A 21,482-nucleotide genomic window follows, 5' to 3' on the forward strand; every position below is an offset into this window, starting at 1 on the left:
CAGATTTTTCCACCCATCTTGCAGGGACCTCGGTTTTTTCGAAGATCGATTTGGTACGGGGATATCATCAGGTTCCCGTGCGCGCGGAGGACGTCCCCAAAACCGCCGTTATTACACCTTTCGGCCTTTTCGAGTTTCTGCGCATGCCGTTTGGCCTGAAAGGTGCCGCCCAAACGTTCCAGCGGTTGATGGACTCTGTCTTGCGCGGGCTGCCCTTTGTTTTTGTATATCTTGATGATATACTGGTAGCCAGCAGCTCGAATGAGCAGCACCTGTTCCATCTGCGTCAGGTTTTTCAGCGTTTGACGGAGCATGGACTGATTATTAATCCGTCTAAATGCCAGTTTGGGTTGCCTGTTCTCGATTTTCTTGGGCACCGCATTTCCGCTGAGGGCGCGGTTCCGTTGCCTGACAAAGTCCGAGCTGTTTCGGAATTTCCGCGTCCTGCAAACGTTAAAGCACTGCAGGAATTTTTGGGGATGGTGAATTTTTACAATCGTTTTCTCCCCAGGGCGGCACATCTGCTGAAGCCCCTTTACGGGGCGTTAAAAGGTAAGAAGGCTAATGACGCCGTCGACTGGTGTCCAGAAAGCATCCAAGCGTTTTCTGATGCTAAGTCAGCGTTAGCTAATGCTGCCCTTCTGGCCCACCCATCCCCCTCAGCGCCGATTGCGTTGACCACCGATGCGTCGGACATAGCGGTGGGTGCGGTGCTGGAACAGCGAATCTCGGGTGTCTGGCAACCGCTCGCCTTTTTCAGCCGTACGCTGCGTGACAGCGAACGCAATTACAGCGTTTTTGACAGGGAGCTACTCGCGCTCCACCTGGCGACTCGCCATTTCCGTTTTTTTCTCGAGGGTCGTCACTTTACCGCATACGTGGACCACAAACCCTTGACGTTTGCCATGTCCAAGGTTTCTGATCCATGGAGTGCACGCCAGTTGGCAGCCATTTCTGAGTTCACAACAGACATTCGGCACGTGGCTGGTAAATCCAATCATGTGGCTGACTGTTTGTCCCGTGCACTGGTTTCTCCTGTCTTTCTCGGCATAGACTACTCCGCCATGGCTGCCGATCAGAGCGGTGACCCGGACATCCTCGAGCTTAAATCCACCCAGACGGGCCTCATACTGGAGGACAGACCCATGCAGGACGGTGGTCCTTTCCTGGTCTGTGACGTTTCCACCGGCCGCCCTCGCCCAGTGGTTCCTGTTTCCTGGCGTCGTCGGGTTTTTGACTCGGTACATGCTCTCTCTCATCCGGGGGTCCGGGCCTCTGTTAAACTGGTCAGCTCTAAATTTGTTTGGCCAGGCCTTCGCAAATCAGTTAAGGAATGGGCGTCGGCGTGCATTCCCTGCCAGCGTGCGAAGGTTCATAAACACATCAAGGCGCCTCTGGAGCAGTTCTTTATACCCGGCAAACGTTTCGATCATGTGCATGTCGATCTGGTGGGTCCTCTGCCGCCGTCACAAGGTTTTACGCACCTTTTGACAGTTGTTGACCGGACCACCAGGTGGCCGGAGGCAGTCCCCCTGGCATCCACTACTGCAGCAGTGGTGGCCAGGGCATTTTTGTCAACCTGGGTCTCGCGTTTCGGCCCGCCCGCGGACATTACGTCAGACAGAGGCCCCAGTTCATTTCCGAGCTTTGGTCGGCCATGGCTGATGGACTGGGGGCTAAAGTCCACCGCACAACCGCATACAACCCGCAAGCTAATGGGATGTGTGAACGGTTCCACCGGTCGCTTAAGGCTGCTTTTCGTGCCTCCTTACAAGATGGCAATTGGGTTGACCGCCTCCCGTGGGTTTTGCTTGGGCTGCGCTGTGCGGTTAAGGAGGATCTCGGCGCTTCCCCAGCTGAGCTCGTGTTTGGTCAGCCCCTCCGCGTGCCTGGAGAATTCTTGCCTGAGAACCCTCCCCCCTGCTTCGATCCATCAGTGCTATCGCTCAACCCACTTTTGCGCTCGCTTCGGGTTCCTGGTCCTGTGCACCATTGCGTGCCTGACACTTTTGTTCCAAAGACTTTAGAGACTGCTAAGTTTGTTTCTGTCAGGCACGATGCCCACAAGACACCGCTGCGGCCGCTGTATGACAGCCCATTCAGGGTTATCAAACCGGGCCAGAAACATTTTGTTTTGGATTATGGGGGTCGAAGGGAGACTGTGTGTGTTGACAGACTTAAGCCTGCACATGTTCTTCCGGACAGTAATGTAGTGCCGGCCCAGGCCCCTCGCCGTGGCCGCCCTCCTTCAATGGGGTTGACAGACTCTGGTTTCCCCCGCAGGACTACCCCCGGACCACCAACGTTTGAGCCTCCTTCTGCCTTTCCTGCTCGCCTTCACCAGCCTCGTTCACAGGATGGACCTTCCTCTGCCTGTTCTCTCCCTCCCAGGTTCAGTCGTTCGGGTCGTTTGCTTAGGCCCAGGGTCCTGGACTGAATAGAGACCTAACTGTGTGTTCAAGGGGGGTATGTGTGGCGGACCACCAGATGGCTCCACTCACACCCAAGTTGAAGGGAAGAGCTGGGTGGAGATTTTGGCGCTTACTGTATCTTAAGTTCTGAGAGACAGTGTGTGAATAAACAGTTGGAGTGAGACACAGGGACCTCTCGTGTCGTTATTTCTTACCTCCACAGTATATTTGTATTTTAGGAATGTCAGAGCTGACAGGCGGTGGAGGGAGATAGAACTGGCAACGACAAGAAGAAAACAGAAAAAAACAGACAAAAAAAGAAAAAGTTTGGAAAACAGGAGAAATTCTAAAAATAAAAGGACAGAACACACGTCATAAAACTCAGCGGGTTCCACCTGTAATAAAACATAAAAGGACACTTAAACCAACATACACTCTTGCTGTAGTGTGTGTGTGTGTGTGTGTGTGGCCTTGAATGTCTGCATGTGTGTTGTGGTCACAAAGGGTACATAATAATGTCGGTGAGAAGCCAGAACAACCTCAGCAAGTTTATTTACCCCAATCCAATGTTTCTAATCCTGTTCAACAAGCTGTTCAACAAAAAGACTGTCAGAGGAAAAATGTAACTTCTTTCATTAACCAAATGTGAGTATTTTTGACTTTTGACCTTCTTGGTTTTACTTTATTTGGATGGCAGGCTACTTTAATGCGATGTAAAGAGTAACTGATTCTCCTTTTCTGGATGTGCAAGGCTTGCACTTACCTTGCTCAAGCTCAAAGCCCAAGCAAGGACATTTGTGAAAAATGATAAATACAATAAATGCAACAATTACAAAAAAAAAAAAACTAATGCGAGGAGAAAGTTTATCGTTGTTTTTGATTCAAGGCAAAGTATGTCACAAGCTACTTTTCAGATGATGTTCGTTTTAGTTGATATAAAAAAAAATAAGTAAACAGAGGAACAAGGCTGTTCCTGAATTCAGTTATATTCTGGGGGCCGGACAGAAACCTTTCGCAGGCCTGATGTGGCCCTTGGATCGCCAGTTTTCATATGATGGGTTAGAGCAGGGGTGTCAAACTCAAATACACAGTGGGCCAAAATTCAAAACTGGAACAAAGTCGCGGGCTAACATTAATATTTATTGAAAAAAAAATCTTCCTCCAGATATAAGAATGAATCTTTTCTTATGGACTCAAACAAGTTTTGCTGAAAAACTGAATATGGAACAAACAAAGTTTAATACTAAACGATATATATATTAGCTGTATAATACCAGTAGGCCAGCTCTAATAGTAATTTGGCATGGCTTCGCGGGCCAAATGTAATTAGGCTGCGGACCAAATTTGGCCCGCGGGCCAGAGTTTGACACCTATGGGTTAGAGGGTCACCTCGGCAACAGTTATAATAATATGTAAATGAGAGTAAATGAACTGCACAAAACTTGACAGGCTACAGATTGAAGTCTAAAAAGCAAGATGTTGCCTCCACAATAATTTTAGAAAATATTTATACTATTAGTCTTTGTTCTTCACAGCCAAGGATAAAACAAAATTAAATAATGAACCCAAAACCTCCTGCTGACCAAACAATCCACTCGTGCCCTGTTAAACAATTAAAACAAAACATGGAAGAGAATAGATGAATGGATGGATGAATGCACCAGCTTTGCCTTTCAGTGCAAAGAGGAAAAATAAAACTTCCCAGTAAAGTAAAAAACGAAATGAAAATTTTAACAAATTCACGAAGTTCACACTAAAAATCCAGTTGGACATGACAGTTAGAATGAAAGCGATTTTAAAACACACAAGACTCTACAGCTGTGCTGCTGTGCTTCATTAAAGAGCCAAACTAAATCTGCTGCTTATGCTGAGCCTGTAGAAACATCTGTGTGTGTGTGTGTGTGTGTGTGTGTGTGTGTGTGTGTGTGCTCCACTAGTACTGTGATTAAAAGAAGAGAAAAAGGTGAAACCCATTTTCATCTGGTGTGAGACCAGGCAGGCCCCTGCATGGACAGGCCCCTGCTTATATAGCAGAGCTTATAACATCTTTTCAATGCAGTCGGCCTCTCTGATCATCTAACCAGGGCCCTCTAACTGTCCCTCACTCTGATTTTGAAACCAGAGGTGATGCTTTGAGGTTGTAGCGCCCAAACTGTGGAAGTCTTCCTCAGTCAATCAGGTTGGCTGACTCTGTTATTGTTTTAATCCATTCACTTCATTTGTGGCCATAGTGTGAAACCATACATGCATCTATGTGTGTATATTGGATGAATGTCTGTCAGTATGGCTGATTATGTGTGTGTTTATGTTTCTGTATGTTTTAACATGTACACTTATGTTCAATGTGCAGCTTTTATTTGTACTGTGAAGCTTTAACTCTTTGTTTTGAAAAGTGCTCTATAAATAAAGTTATTATTGTTATAATAAATTAAACTGCACATGAAAACAGGTTTTGGCTTCTAAATATGAGAATAAATCAAAACCTAAATGTTTTAAACAGCAGTGGATTCATGTCTGTGCTGAGTTGATGATGTCGTTGATCAGTGGAGTCTGACAGAAGCAGAAGAGTCTCAGAAGAGAACTTGGAAATTATATACTGTGCAAAATAACATACAAAGTCAAAATTGAAGGGAAGGACATTATCACTTATTTTGAAACCAAAGAAAAACATTTTTGTGCCATTATCAATCTTTATATCTTACTGGGGAAATTCCACATTCAGAAATGTAAATTTCAAAACTCATCCCCATTATTTAATTTGTTTTTAATTAAAGTTGACTATTACTTAAACTCACTTGAATTAACTTCAAATAAAAAAGGTTTATTACTGATTGAAATTCACTCAGAAATTTTCAACAAATAAGCTGTCACAGATACAATTTTCAAGTGCAAAGCTATTATGAAGTCTGTCACATACCATCCCAAGTCTGTCATTTTAAAAAAATCTTTATTTATTTACCCTTCTTATTGTTACTCTTATTTGTCCTGTATGTCTACTGTACAAAGTGAACTGGAATGACTGACTGTTCACTTTAAGATTTTCAATAAAGTTCTGGAGGAAAAAAAGGCAGAAGAGTCTCAGATGTTTTTATAGTTCATAAAGTCTGGACCTTCTTGTTGTCCTGTTGCATTTTTGAACTGTCTGCAGGTGTAACGACCAACATCCTGATCTGTGACCTTCTTTATAACCAGAGAACAGTCTGCAGAAAGACTCAGTCTGTCTGATTCAGGTTTGGCTTCTTTTTTCTGGTTAAATTCACAGATTGATACTGAGCTATATGATTCACTGCAGATCCAGGTAGTACTGTTACAGTTATCCTGACCTTGTATCATATTTATTATATGATGGAATATAAGAATAAGAGTGTTATTTTGATAATGTTAGTTTCCAAGAGTCAGCTAAAAGTATATCATGTCTGTCTCAGTTAAAGGAAGAATAAAGAAGCAACACTTGTGATAATAATGCAGTTTTATTATTGAATGTGTTTTCTATGTATTAACTGAGGTTAAGTAGTTCACTTAACGTTTTTTGTGAAGAAATCAAATAAAAGATGAATATTTAGATATATTAATGTCCTTCAGTTAATAACTCTTATGATATATTAAAAAAAAAACATTTCATGGGACTTACTGCAGTAGCTAATTCTGACTCAATTCACACTCATGCACACCACTGCTTGATCCATGGTCTACATACCTTTGGATTACACTCAACATTATATCATACAAAATTACAAAATTACTTTAAGAAGAACAAAAATTAAGTTACTCTATCATCCAAACATTGATGCAGCATCAGAAAAACGATAGGAAACATTTTATGAGTAACATCCTATTTCTTTGGTTTGTTGATGGTGGAATAGAGGTCACTGGGATCATTGGGAACACCAGCAGGTGAGGCAGCTGTCACTGTGCTGTAAGTCACAGTGTCATCATCATCATCATCACCACCACCAGCCTGTATGAAAACATTATAAGATGTTCTTAAAGATAAAACCTGACATGGAATTTAAAAACCACAAACTTACTGCCAACATCATCCATAGAAAAGTCAAAATCTTACCCGGGCTTTATTCTTGGTCTTCTTGGTGAAGCTGATGGAGGCATATGACACACCATCATCAGCATCAGTCCACATCGTGTCATGATTGGTTCCTGGACCAGATTCAGTGTCTGCAGGGTTTAAGCTCAGTCCCTGCAAAAATACAGTTTTATATTTAAAATCTGCTCAACGTAAACAACAACTTTGTCCTAAAGAATATTTAATTGATGGATTCAACTTATTTGCAAATCATTTTTCTTACTTTCAGTCTTTGAATCTTTTATACACTGAACTCATCACTAAAGGTTATTTAACCAGATACAAAGTATCTTTCTTTCTTTCTTTCTTTCTTTGCGGATAGTGGAACCTATCGTCGCATTTTGTTTCCACTCTCAGCAAAATGACGTCATTTCAAAAAGAAAAGAATTTAGACTGGATTACCTCGTTGAATCCGTTTAGACTGGAACTTGTTTCCTAATTGTCCCAAATAAGTGGCTTTCTCCTGAGCCCATTTTAATGTGGAGAAACTCACTTACAACAATTTTCTTGACGACGTGTCGTATAGCGCTTCTGTTCTAATCGTGCAGATCTGCTCAAACAGAGATTATCAAACAAAACTTTCAGTGCACTGTGAAAGTATCAAAATAAAAAGGCCTTGTTAAATCATGACACATGCTCCTCATCTCAGGAGGGTAAATCATACTTCGCAACAAAAGAAAACAAAAATCATCAAACCATCCATCAGCCGCACAACACACAACATAACCCTAATATGTTATTAGATATGAGTTTAATCCCCAGGTCTGTGCTTTTCACTCATTTAGGCCACACACCCATTTTATCCAGTTTTCCTTTTCCCATGTCATCATAAAACATGTGACATGTTGTCATGCACTTCACAAAAGCAATTTGTTCTTATGTATTCAGAGTTGGGTGCAGGAGTCACTTGCACATCAAAACCAGGAAACTCAGTGTTTTAGTCTCCACTCTAACAAACTCCAACACATCCCATTCACTTGTGCTAGCATTCAATCACCTTTCATTAATCTAAGAACGATCAGCTAATTTGCATATCAGCTATTAACCCACTAAGTTGACAGGACAACAGAAATGCATGTTCAAAATATTATCACAAAAATAGAATTTCCCTCATACAGTAAATTACTTGTGCTGCATCAATCAAGCAGAAAGCATCTCCCAATTTACTATATTAACAACTAAATTTATTGTCTGATCACTGGTTGGTCAAACCAGAATCTTTTTTTCCCACAAAAATTAAACTGTTGTCCTGCAACCAAGAGAGTTAATTGTCAGCATTGGATAACAAGTGTCTGTTAAATTTACACTATTTTAGCACTGATGAGAGATAACAAGCTGATTTTCATTGCATGTGTGTTTGTTATTAGGCAGGTTTAATCAATGTCTGTGGAGCTGCATCTCCAGCAGGGCATGTTCTTAAAGCTGCCTTTCCTGCACACTTCTCTGCTATTATTTGATAATGTGCTATGAGTCCACTGATCTTTGCATCACTTTTCATCACACTAAGTGACTTGGACCAGATGATAAACAGACTCACATGCTTAAGATGCTGTCTAATCTTCATGAGCTCTCTTGTGTTTGTGTTAGTAGGGTTAATGCATGTTCTGCTTGTGTGTGTGATTTTGTATATGTTTCTTTTTGCAGTGTTTCAGACTCTTTCACAATTTCCCACTTAAGCAGTCAGTTTTCTTTTCCCCAGGTTTGCTAACCCAAATTTGATTTCCCACATTAAACAACAGCATTCTCACTTACTCTCACGCTGTTGTCCTCTCCCACTTCAGCAGTCCAATAGCCGGCAGTTCTCTTTCAGCTTTGTCCTGTGTTCTACTGTCTCTTCTTGCCATTTTACTCCAAAAGTGGCAAATGTCAAACTCCAACAGTCTCCTCAAAAGTTCTTTTCACATGCACAGTGAAGTTGCAGCTTGTTGGAAACACAGTGCCATCCATCCAATCAGTCAGGATGATGGGTTTGCTCTTCTTCTCCGATGCCATTTGTCCACACTGCTGCTGCTTGCTGGGACTCTTTGCTCAGGACTTTGCTGCTGTCTCTTTATCTGCCATGTTATTGCTCTTTGGAACTGCATTCCTTGACTTCAGGGAGGAGTGAGAGCTCGCTTGTGAGGTTGAGGGACACATGGCGCTGTAAACAATTCAGCCAGAAACTCGGCCTGAACGTTTCCAATGATGTTAAACTATAACTTTCTTCCGACTGCTGCATGTGGAAAATTGATTCAGGTCTGCTTTTCATCTGAAAGTGACAAAACTAAGACATTTTCATTATTATCATCACTGCTTAACCATCACGCATCTCTCTCTGGTTTTTGAACTCTCCTTTCTTAAAAGCAGAAAATGAGATTGTAGTTGTTCTTGGCTGATAAACACAAAACATTTCTCCTATTATTATTTTACATCTACAACGTAAATTTTATCTCTTTTTTATTCTTTTTTTTCTTTACAATAACTGGTGACCTGCAGAATCATCGTTCTCACAGTTGGAGACAATTACTTTTACACAGCGCACACACACACTGCGACGTCAGGCACATTCACACTCACTTTTTTCATCTGCGTAAATAAACCATATGGCTGATGACATGTGCCATGGTGATCCATAAGTATGATCATAAGTTTATTTAATTATTTTTCAACCCAACAAAGCAAATAAACAAAAACATGATGCTGATGCTATGAACACTCTACACACATGAGTCAAGATACAGGAAAACTGCTGCGCATCTGAAAGACGAAGCTGAACTCACGGATACGCTACATACTCGAGTTATCATAGTTCTCTTTCCCTCTCTTTGATGAGTTCTCAGCCAGCTCCCGATCTGATAATGTGTAGCTTGCTCATCAGCTCAGAAGAGACAGCAACACAACCTCACACAGTGGTTGCGTGCTTTGCCCCACAGTGGCAAAGACTTGCACTTTCATATTCAATTCAGCTTCTCCATCATGTAGTTTTCAGCTGTTTCACACAGGGTTCAGCATATTAGTTGTTTTCATAGGTGTGCTCTATATCTCAACAATGGTTCATAATAAGACGACAGTCTGTCAAACAGGTCAAGTGCCTCTGTGCACGTCATTAGTTAAAATATTTACCTATTTTACTTCATCTCATATGTCATTGTACTGAATTTGAACAACCCTAAGCTTAATGCAGATTACTTTTAACAATTGGTTAAATTAATGGTCTGGAGCACAGGCTGTTGTTGATCAGGGAAATCTAAAGATTCATCTAAACATTTTGTGTCAGCAAGGGGTGGAGGAAAGCCATTCACCAGAGCATATCTTAACTGCTGCTGATGTGGGCTGGCCTTCTCCACACGCTCTTTAAGGCTGCTGTGTTTTCTGAAAACTTCTAACATTTGAATCTAAACATTTTACAGCAACCAATTTACCCTCAAAATCACAATTTTGTATGAGAATATAAATATCTCGCACTGCCGGGAGTGAATTCTTGCATGAATGTGTCGTCTCCCTGTGAGGCAGTCTTACTTGCTCGGGAACCCATGATAACAACAACAGCTGACGACACAGACCAGGGGCCTGGGGCCCGTTCTTCGTACCTCGCTAAGTAAGTTAGCCGGATTTGAATGTTGACGATTTCGCGTGATCTTGGATCGTTCGGTTCTCCGAAGCTCATCTGGGACTTGCTGTCATAGCAACAGATCCGTAAGCGTAAACCTGCTCGGGAGCAGGTTTACTTTATGTAAACAGGATTAGATCGCGGCCACTCAGGTATGTCCGCTGCAGTTATATGAAAGCAAGAGCGATATTTCGCCACTGTTTTACCATAAATAAATATTATCAATGTAACTAAAGATAATGCAGCATTTGATTATTTTATTGATTTCATACAGATACATACAGGTCATTTCCGAAAAAAAGGGAAATGTACTATTAATCATTCTATTACATGTAGTAGATCATGTCAGATGTAATTCATATTTTAGAGTAGTAATAGTAAATTACTACGTGCATCAAGATGAGAGACCACGACTATAAAAGCGAAGGTGGATTTGGGAAGTCTGTCGCAGCCATGTCCTGTCCGTTTGTACGCGAGCAAGGAAGGTGCAAGACTGATAAGGAGAGTTTACAGAATTTAGCGTATATTGCGGGATAGACAGGATCCTTTAGCTCAGCGCGACGGTGTGCTCATAGAGAGATATCGATTCTCCCGTGAGGGTATTATTTACTTTCTTCCTCTCTCTCTCTCTCTCTATATATATATATATATATACACTTACTGTACTGTATATACTTACTCCCGACTTACTGTGCATGCTTCAGTCACCCCTTGCATGGGAACAGGTAAAAGTGATGGAGTGTTATGTCAAACTACACACAAAAAAACCCACAATGTCAATAAATGTCACAGTACAAAAAGGGGTGTGACGAGGGGGTGCAGGACCACCACCTGTCTTTATTTGCTCTGCCCTTTTCTTGGTTGCTGTTATAAACAAACAAACAGATTATTCCAGGGTCTCTTGTCATAGACTAAAAGCAATATAAGTGATAAATATTACCATTCTGTGGAATATTCTTATATTTCACTTTTACTTGTTCCCATGTTCTAGTGGGTCCTGTTGTGGCTCTAATGTGAAAGAGGATATGATGTAATATAATATAATGTGGTATAATATAATATCACATGATATAATGTAATATCATGGATCACTTACGAGTTTAATTTGTCAGCAACTTTCTGCCAGCCCTCTCTCCTTGCTTTTGCAGCCTTTGCAGTGTTCCCATGCGTTTTAATTAGACTCTGAAACTCCTGATATCCCTCAATCAAGAGTTCTTGGTCTGCTGCCGTGAAATACTGTGCGCGCTCCTTCGACATCTTCGCCGACCAATCACAGGGTTGCCGATCAATGTTTCTACTATCGATGCGTAGCCCCTTTTAAGCCACCCAGTGATCTCAGATTACTTCATCCAGCTATACTAATCGTCAACAACAGGTGTGTTCGGAGAACCGGATTAGCGAGCTCAAAATTAGCGCGATGATTTGATCTTGGATGTGTCATTTGATCTTGGATGTAGTAAGCGAGGTACGAAGAACGGCCCCAGGGGTCCGTTCTTCGTACCTCGCTAAGTAAATTAGCCGGATTTGATTGTTGACGATTTCACGTGATCTTGGATCATTCGGTTCTCCGAAGCTCATCCGGGACTTGCTGTCATAGCAACAGATCCGTAAGCGTAAACCTGCTCGGGAGCAGGCTTACTTTATGTAAACAAGATTAGATCGCGACCACTCAGGTATGTCCGCTTCATTTATATGAAAGCAACAGCGATATTTCGCCACTGTTTTACCATAAATAAATATTATCAGTGTAACTAAAGATAATGCAGCATTTGATTCTTTTATTGATTTCATACAGATACATACAGGTCATTTCCGAAAAAAAGGGAAATGTACTATTAATCATTCTATGTCATGTAGTAGATTATGTCAAATGTAATTCATATTTTAGGGTAGTAATAGTAAATTACTACGTGCAATCAAGATGAGAGACCACGGCTATAAAAGCGAAGGTGGATTTGGGAAGTCTGTCGCAGCCATGTCCTGTCCGTTTGTACGCGAGCAACCCATTGCGGAAGGTGCAAGATTGATAAGGAGAGTATTCAGAATTCAGCGTATATTGCGGGATAGACGGGATATATATATATATATATATCTCAACTTACTGTGCATGCTTCAGTCACCCCTTGCATGGGAACAGGTAGAAGTGATGGAGTGTTATGTAAAACTACACACAAAAAAACCCACAATGTCAATAAATGTCACAGTACAAAAAGCATTTTAATTAAGGCAACAACCAAATATTTTACATTGTACAAATAGCACCAGTTATGAAGGTGCTGCTACTGCACCCCGGCTGCTCGTCTGAGGAAGAGCTGCCCCCAGGGATGCCCTCAACAATGGGTCTGGTGGCATTCAACCCTAGGGCCAGTTCCTCTGCCGGGGTGTGACGAGGGGGTGCAGGACCACCACCTGTCTTTATTTGCTCTGCCCTTTTCTTGGTTGCTGTTATAAACAAACAAACAGATTATTTCAGGGTCTCTTTTCAGGAGACTAAAAGCAATATAAGTGATAAATATTACCATTCTGTAGAATATTCTTATATTTCACTTTTACTTGTTCCCATGTTCTAGTGGGTTCTGTTGTGGCTCTAATGTGAAAGAGGATATAATGTAATATAATATAATAAATTACTTACCAGTTTAATTTGTCAGCAACTCTCTGCCAGCCCTCTCTCCTAGCTTTTGCAGCCTTTGCAGTGTTCCCTTGCGTTTTAATTAAACTCTGAAACTCCTGATATCTATGGCGTTATTTCAGTGCCACTATTCTGAGCGCACGTAAAAAAATATTGCAAGTGCAAGTGTTGCATTTTGAGGAGAAATTTATTTTGAGCGTACAAAAGCTGAATTTGAGTGAACAAAATTCATTGCTGCGTGCAAAAAATGTATTTCAGTGTTTGCGCTTATCCATATACACACACACAATAGCACCCCCTCTCGCTCAGTTTTTTCATTTGCGCTTGCTCGCAATGTGTTGCTTGCGCTCACAACATTCTCTGCTGCAAGCGCTCAACTCTCTGTACACCGTTATAAGTGTGCCACAAAACCAACCAATCACAGACTTGGTTTCAAAAATTCTGATTGGCTCTTACAGTCTCCAATCAGCTCGCTAGCTGCTGCATTCCGGAAACAGTCCGAAATGTAGCTAAATCCAGCTAAACTCAATTTAACCCCAATTTGCGGATAATATCTTAATTATTTTATTTTAAAATATATTATTTGTTAAGACTATCGTTGGTGTAGTATAATGTAGTTGCATTATACAACCATGCCAACTGACTCTCCAAATTATATTTGAGTAGCTCTCTTTTATGTCGTCGAATACTGAACAGCAGCACGAAAACAACATGTCCCGGCCACATGTAAGTAATATAAAATCATTTTGTACATTATTATTCGCTTGATAACTGACGTTAGCTAATTTGCAAACTATGCAAACTTGAAAAATGATGTACCTCATGTAGTTCGTTTTATGGGTTGTTTATTTTTGTCTGAGATACGTCATTTCATTGTATTTTTCTAACTACTTGTCCATGTTTGCTGCTTTTAACAGGACATACTGAGACAGCAAATGATGCATAGACTCCTCTCTAAACTGGAAGCTGCTTTAAACCAACAACCACTAAATCTGGATTATTTGGAGTTCTTGACTCGTCATGAGCTTGTTCTGTTTGAATCTTTCTCTCAGCAAATAGGTGGTCTGTCAGAGATTACAGAGGCTCTACAAAATGTTCATCATCTGGTTCAGTGTGAAATTAACATCACCTCTGTGGGAATTATTGAACTGGAAACAGAAGTTGGTCTGGGACCTGGCCACCCCAAAATCGTACTAGAGAGAGAAAAACTGAAGAACTTGTTGGACACTCGGCTGCCAGTCAGCTGCATCGCTAAATGTCTTGGTGTTTCAAGAAGAACAATCTTCAGGAGGATGCAAGAATTTGACTTGTCTGTGAGAGGAACATACAGCACAATGAATGACCAAGAGCTGGACAACATCATATCGACTATCAAAAATCAGATGCCAAATGCTGGCTATCGAATGGTTCAAGGACATTTGGTTTCTATGGGTCTCCGTGTTCAGTGGTGGAGAATGATGGCTTCCATGCATCGAGTTGATGCTGTTGGGATCTTCACACGGATTACAGAACTAGGCTGTGTTGTGCGAAGAAGCTACTCGGTGCGAAGCCCTCTCTCCCTTGTCCACATAGACACAAATCACAAGCTAATAAGGTAAAATACCCACTTATATAGCTCTAATAAAAGTTGGGCAGAAAGATGCACGTTATACTTTAAATCTGTTTTAATCAACCTTATCTGATAGGTCTTTCAGTGTGTTTATAATATTTTAAAAAGCACTTCATATTGTAATATTAAGTAAAAGGATTACAGGATGTGTAACAAAAGCAGTAATATTGTTAATTGTAAATTTTCTTGAGCAATTATTTACACTTTGTATATCGATATTTTCCATGATAACAAGCCTATCAACACATAATATGGTAAGTGCTACTGAAAACTTAAAAAAAAATCATGACAAGGGAACTAAAATATTTAGTCTCATTGAACTTATCCACTTTCACATATAAAAATGTTGGTATTATTTTCAGCACACCTGACAAGTGTCCAGTTTAAATCAGTGGCAAGTTTGGTTACTGAAAAATGTATTTTCAATGTCTTACATGTTCTGCAAATCAAGCCTTAGTGAGATTGTTTTCCCTCTGAAACAGGTACAATGTTGTGATCTTTGGTGGAGTGGATGGCTACTCAAGGAAGGTAAAATTTAAACTGTTATGTAGAATATTTGGTAGTTTTGAAATGAGAGCTGTATTAGGTTATTTTTTTATGAACATCAATTATTCAGCAAGCCAACATAGTGGACGATTTGCAATTTAAAAAAAAAAATTATAATCAGTTCTTTACAAAAAAAAGGTTCAACTAAAAGGCCATTTTTATTTTTTGATAAGTACTACCAATATTGATATATAGACTACTCAAGCTTTGAATTATGGTTTTGAACATAGAACCGTACAATGTTCCTTGAACACTTATTATGGAACTGCATTATTAACTGAAAAACTATACATGATCTGAAACCAGATCTTTAATTTTCCATTTGTTTTTACTGCAGGTCCTGTACTTGGATGCAGCAACTAACAACAGGGCAAAAACTGCATTCTCATTTTTCCTGAGATCAGCCCAGCTTCACGGCTTGCCATCAAGGTTTAATGCCCTGATCAAATTTATATGCTAGCAACAAGTTTCATTAAAGACAACTTCCTTAAAAATGTATTTTTATCATAGGGTTAGGGCAGATCAAGGAGTAGAAAACCTGGACATTGCACATTTCATGTTTGCCACAAGAGGAACAGGGAGAGCGAGTTTCATATCTGGAAAGAGTGTCCACAATCAGAGGTTAGTCTTTTGATGTTTTTTTTATATTATTATTGACTGCATGGGTAGATTGTTGTAGCAGTTCTGATATTGATTTAAAGCATATAATACCATAAATCCAAATTCAAATGTATTTACAGAGTAGAACGACTTTGGCGTGATGTCTGGATTGCAGTCACTAGCAAGTACCATGATGTTCTTCACTCACTTGAGGAGGATGGCCTGCTTGACATTTCAGATGTCATTCATCTCTTTGGTGTCCACTACATCTTTGTCCCTCGACTCCGAGCAGATCTTGTCACCTTTGTTGGAGGATGGAATAATCATCCCCTCAGGACAGAAGGTGGTCTCACTCCTGAACAGCTCTGGTGTATGGGACATCTACAAGAGCTGGACGACGGCGAGAGACTTGAGGTACCAGATCATAGTTTTTTGCTCTTCTGAAACTCTGCTCTTCTGAATTAACATATTAAACACTTGTGGCACATCTGCGAGATGCTTCTGGTGATTTTATACATTCTTGCCTATCAATTACCACTAATGTAAATCACAGTAAGAAGAACATGAAAACAAAGGCATTCTTTTTAAATTGTTGTATTTATTGGAAAAAACGCTTACACAAATAACATTACTCCAAAAGTACCTATTCTGGAATAATGACTATTATATATGTTTGTGGATTTGAAGGAGCTTCAGGATCCAGGTATTGACTGGGAGAGTGCTGTACTGCAAGAAGAATCTAACAGCACAGTTGTGGTTCCTGAAATTGAATGCCCACTGGATGAGGAAACCCTGGAGGGACTTCAGAGAACAATTAATCCCTTGGAACATTCAGAATCTTACGGTCGTGACCTGTATATACAATTCTTGCTACTGGTGTCAAACCAACAGTGACACTTAAGATGGACGTGAAAGTCAACGCTCTTTTGTTCTCAAATACTGGATTTCTTTGTTTCTTTGTTGAAAGATTACAGATTACAATTCAGATTACAAGTAGACAATCAAACAAAGCACTTGCTTATTATCTATCAACGTAGGACCCTACACAAAGTTTTGAAGTCTTATCATTTTCATGAAACAGCTACGAACATCTTAACAGCTAATGTTTAGAAACATTTTTACTCATTTAGTTTCCAAATTACAAGACAACAATGTGTTAAACTCTGTGGAATCCACCACCATATCTAACTGCTGCACTCATTATGGTTTTAAACATTGTGTAAGTGTCCAGATGCTGCACTGGAAAAGTCACAGTACAAGTGCATGCACTCACAACTGGGTAACAAATTGAGTGATCTCCCAGCCGCTCCTTACATTCGTGGTCAAACTTGCATGTTATTTTGAAATGTCTCTTTTCATCAGGAAGGATGGGAACATGGACTGGCCGGTCATCCACTGGAGCACATGCTGGACAGCAAGAGACTCTGATTTTTCACCACCTGCACCGCCTGTGTTTCCATCTGTGATGTTTGAAAATGTTTCTGAAGTCTTTTCTAAATAAAAAGCAATCTGGATTACAATGTTTTAAATTAACAACTAAGAATACTTCCTAGTGCCCTGTATGTTAAAGCAAAAATATTTAACAGATGCATACGGTATATATACACAATACTATAGGTATATACAGCTAATACTATATAGTACCTGATGCTTCAATCTCCTGCAAGAAATCTTGCAAAAAATTTATGATCTTCCTCTCAGTTCTCTCCCTAGATGTCCCCTTTTCACTGAAATGTGGTTGGCAGCTCATCATAATGAAATCAGCGTCTGGCTGTAAATAAGGAAATAAAGTAGATTATATTATAGATATATTGTTCATTCAAAACTAATAAATAAATACAGGATAACTACAGTACAGATAAGTGGACTGTCTTCGGATCAGACTGAAGCTGCTATGTTAATACTTACTTTGAGGATTTTCCCAGGCACAAACAAACTGTGGCAAGCTTCAGGATTTACAGCCATCAGGTTCACAAGACCATACAGTTCCATGCCCTTTCTGAGCTGCTGTAGCATTGGAATCAGTCTTGTTGTAGAGTGTAAGACAATGGCACTTAAAGAAAACAAAACAAAATGAAAAACTAGTTGGGGATGGGTTAATGATCTCTCTGACTTTTTCTCGCTTACCGTATCATGCTTTCCTTACTATCCATCTTTATCTGGTTTGTGTATCCACAGGTGACAATTTCATCAGCCCACAACATCAGAGACTGTATGTCTGCTGCATCTTCAACCTGGAAATGTATAATGTGAAAGAGGAAATACAGAAGGTTAAAAGTGTTTAAAAACACCATACTCATAATATATCATGTGCCAGAGCTAAACCAGGTGCTCACTTTGCTGATGAGCAGGGAAGATTCCACATCTGCAACATCCTCCTTAGACAGACAGCTGAAATCAACCTCTCCTGAGCAGAGGAAATTGTAGCACCATTCTTTGAAAAAGGCAGGAGATGGGCCTCCTTGGGCGAGGCTGACTGCAATTATTTCACCAACAGTTCTGTGTAGACAAATGATTATAATTCATTTTCAGGTAACATTTACAAAAATATCGGATGCGTATTAAATGTAATACACAAAGCTCGTATGTAACCAACCTGAAGTTTTCATTATCAAGATCGGTCAGAGAATACTTGGGGTTTTTGCCCTTGTTCTCAGGTCCTTCAAAGAATCTGCTTTCAATACCTGAAATCATGTCTTTCATACAAAAATATCCGCATTTTTAAGTTATCCATTATTTTTTGACACTAGGACAAAACAGGTAATAGGCAACTCACCACTCAAAACTCTTTCCTAAGTGCTCCTGTATCCACGCCTGCCTCTCCAATGAAAACCACCCTAAGAACACTGGTGGGAGATGCAGATTTTTTTCTCTGCCACTGGAGAATGCCTCTGTCTGGAAGGTCTTCTCTGTCCACACACAACTTAAATTCTGTTGTGGTGTCGACTTGTTGTTCAAGGCAACGCAATACATCTTCCACGCTTAACAAAAACAGGGTAGAAACATCCTAAGTTCTCAAAGAAAAATAATCATCTTTAGATTAAAAGAGGCTACCACATTAAACTTGATTAGAACTTATCGCAGCATGTTCTGTGCAACAATCTTTAACCATAATTTAAAGTAGTGTGATCATAAAATGTTTTATATGAAATTAAAACCCAGCTATTGTTTAAAAGATCTTACACATAATTTTAACAAATGGTTCTGCATAATAGTGTGTATATGAACTATAATAGAGCAAAGATTACCTGTCTGTTGTGCATACTGAAGTTTGAGTTGGTGTGCATGTAGTTTGGTCATTTTCTTCAGGCACCATGCATTGAAAGCTGTTGACGAAACAAAGTAAAAAAAAAAAAAAAATACATATGCTTGCGTGGACTGTTACTGATTAACATTTTTTCATAAACGGCTGAAAAAAGATTACCTATCCCCACACAGACTTGCGTGGACTGTGATCTCATCTTCAGGAAAGTCCTTAGTGCATATTGGACAAATAACCTACAATTTCAAAAAGGGGTACATGTTATGCATAGTGGGAAAAAGATCATTACCGATACAAAATTTATTGTAGTTACTATGGTTTTTAGTAATTTGCTAGGTTTACCTTGCATTTGCGTTTCACAATGCATAACTCAGATTCCTGCAGAATTAAAAAACAGTAATTGTGATACTATATTATTTAATTAAAATTGCTCATTTTGACTTCATCAAAATTGTCTCACCTCATCATCAGTCTCATCAGGAGAGAATTTTCCTTTGCACGTATTGATGTGTACTGCAAGCATCTGCAGAGGCATAACTTCATTACACTGGTAACATAACTTCTTTGGCATCTTTGAAAAGTGCTGTGAGTCGGGAGGTAGAGGAGATGTGTCTAATGTTTCCTGAAGAGGTACAATGTAAAAAGTGGATTTGCCACCTCCTGACACAGCTTTCAGTGTTTTGACAGAATATCCTTCTGTTTCAGGTGGAATTACAGTGAGCTTTCGTCGACCACTCCCACCTTTATTGACAGAAAGATAGCACAAACAATCAAGCAGCAAAAGTATCAACTACATAATTCTAATGCAGTATGAGCACGCAAGAATGCCCAAAACACACATAAAAACTGAATTAACAACAAACCTGTTGCCTTATGCAAGAGCCATCCTCCACAAAGATATTCCATTTTTGGAAAGGTTTCTTCCAGAAGTCTTGAAATCTTAGTTAAAAACACAGTTAAGCAGAATGAAACACTAAATGGACTGTGGCATATGATTCAGGCTAAATGCGTCTGCCAATGACTTATTTAATACTGACTATACAACCTTACCTCTGCATGGTCACCATCTTCTGGAAGAGACACGGTTTGTCTCCCCATGCCAGCTTGTAGGAGTTCAAGCTCCTCAGCTGGCAAAGGAGTGTAGGATGTGTTTTTTGACAGCAAATAAAAACTGAGGCCTGTGGTCTTACTGCCTGCCTTGACAAGCTGTTTAGTAGATGTTAAACATCTCTTTTTACCACGGCTCAAGTTTGATTTGAAATGTCCTGGAAATGATCTGTGGGATGAAAATGCATGAGTTTAAAAAAATGCAGTGTTGCATAACATAAGGGTTATTGTTTAATAAAGTTATTAAATATGACACCAGTCCTTAATAGCACATTTTAATTTAGAAATCAATGTTGATAAATCGATAAACCAAATAACTGTAACAGAAAAGATTGCAAAACGTTTAGAAAAAAAAAACACACACACAAAAAAAGCTAACACCTTGTCATCTCTTGCTGGATAGTCAGAGTTCTAGGCTCCGGCTGCCCACTCTCTGTTGGCCTCCCTGAAGGATTTGTGGATATGTTGTTAAGCAGCAAAGACACCAGATTTCTTACTGCTGACTCAACTGCACCATTACCCTAAAAAGCATGATTGGGATACACTGCCTCAGTAAGACAACTACGCTGGTAATTACCCATTAGGCTAGCTTAAACTCTACAGCTGCATCTGTAACTACAATTTCACGGCATATTAAACAGAAAGGACAGCAAATTACTAAATTCACACAAAAAAAATTAAACTCACCTGATACTGTGGTGTAGTATTATTGGAGCCATTATTTGATTCTGCCATCTCTTCTTTGGCTGCAGAGTAAATCAAAACTCCCTCTATCTGCAAGAAGCGAGGCTGAGTGGACAGTGTTTCCGGTGTCCGGAATGCAGCAGCTAGCGAGCTGATTGGAGACCGTAAGAGCCAATCAGAATTTTTGAAACCAAGTCTGTGATTGGTTGGTTTTGTGGCACACTTATAACGGTGTACAGAGAGTTGAGCGCTCGCAGCAGAGAATGTTGTGAGCGCAAGCAACACATTGCGAGCAAGCGCAAATGAAAAAACTGAGCGAGAGGGGGTGCTATTGTGTGTGTGTATATGGATAAGCGCAAACACTGAAATACATTTTTTGCACGCAGCAATGAATTTTGTTCACTCAAATTCAGCTTTTGTACGCTCAAAATAAATTTCTCTTCAAAATGCAACACTTGCACTTGCAATCTTTTTTTACGTGCGCTCAATATTTTTTTACGTGCGCTCAGAATAGTGGCACTGAAATAACGCCATAGATATCCCTCAATCAAGAGTTCTTGCTCTGCTGCCGAAAAATACTGAGCGCGCTCCTTTGACATCTTCGCCGACCAATCACAGAGTTGCCGATCAATGTTTCTACTATCGATGCGTAGCCCCTTTTAAGCCACCCAGTGATCTCAGATTAATTCATCCAGCTATACTAATCGTCAACAACAGGTGTGTTCGGAGAACCGGATTAGCGAGCTCAAAGTTAGCGCGATGATTTGATCTTGGACGTGTCATTTGATCTTGGATGTAGTAAGCGAGGTACGAAGAACGGACCCCTGGTGCCTGACACAGACGTACACAAACAACACAAAATAGGCCTGTACCTTTTCCCAGCCTGCGTGAACCCGCACGGCTGTTGCGCTCCTGGACTCGCGTGTACCCGCGCAGTCACTGAGCTGCACCTGCCTGCGTG

At 40.4% G+C, this 21,482-nt stretch overlaps 3 protein-coding genes across 9 annotated transcripts in view; 1 reads left to right on the forward strand and 2 right to left on the reverse strand.

Moving 5' to 3' along the window:
- LOC106097546 (mucin-3A) overlaps positions 1 to 21,482 on the reverse strand; it is a 326,173-nt gene that overhangs the window by 74,714 nt on the left and 229,977 nt on the right. The gene's annotated exons all lie outside the window — the stretch shown is intronic.
- On the forward strand, positions 13,260 to 16,541 carry LOC109194796 (uncharacterized). Its single transcript, XM_019345617.2, has 7 exons — positions 13,260 to 13,439; positions 13,631 to 14,307; positions 14,805 to 14,850; positions 15,206 to 15,297; positions 15,379 to 15,489; positions 15,609 to 15,882; positions 16,156 to 16,541. Exons 1-7 carry the CDS (start codon positions 13,389 to 13,391, stop codon positions 16,360 to 16,362), a joined length of 1,458 nt encoding a protein of 485 aa, XP_019201162.1. The 5' UTR covers positions 13,260 to 13,388; the 3' UTR covers positions 16,363 to 16,541.
- On the reverse strand, positions 16,607 to 20,730 carry LOC109194798 (uncharacterized). Of its 6 annotated transcripts, XM_025899274.1 has the most exons (15): positions 20,525 to 20,730; positions 20,219 to 20,358; positions 19,781 to 20,006; positions 19,594 to 19,669; positions 19,191 to 19,471; positions 19,073 to 19,108; positions 18,893 to 18,966; positions 18,717 to 18,794; positions 18,245 to 18,449; positions 18,065 to 18,164; positions 17,805 to 17,967; positions 17,596 to 17,702; positions 17,377 to 17,521; positions 17,113 to 17,239; positions 16,607 to 16,961 (listed from the first exon to the last, which is right to left on the reverse strand). In XM_025899274.1, exons 1-9 carry the CDS (start codon positions 20,570 to 20,572, stop codon positions 18,248 to 18,250), a joined length of 1,161 nt encoding a protein of 386 aa, XP_025755059.1. In that variant the 5' UTR covers positions 20,573 to 20,730; the 3' UTR covers positions 16,607 to 16,961; positions 17,113 to 17,239; positions 17,377 to 17,521; positions 17,596 to 17,702; positions 17,805 to 17,967; positions 18,065 to 18,164; positions 18,245 to 18,247. The 6 variants fall into 6 exon arrangements, with proteins under 6 accessions (XP_025755059.1, XP_019201165.2, XP_025755058.1 ...); XM_019345620.2 differs by lacking the exon at positions 17,377 to 17,521; XM_025899273.1 differs by having other exon boundaries at positions 16,607 to 17,239.

The sequence above is a fragment of the Oreochromis niloticus genome, linkage group LG15 (assembly GCF_001858045.2).
Source record: "Oreochromis niloticus isolate F11D_XX linkage group LG15, O_niloticus_UMD_NMBU, whole genome shotgun sequence".
In the NCBI taxonomy this organism is placed as follows: Eukaryota; Metazoa; Chordata; class Actinopteri; order Cichliformes; family Cichlidae; genus Oreochromis; species Oreochromis niloticus.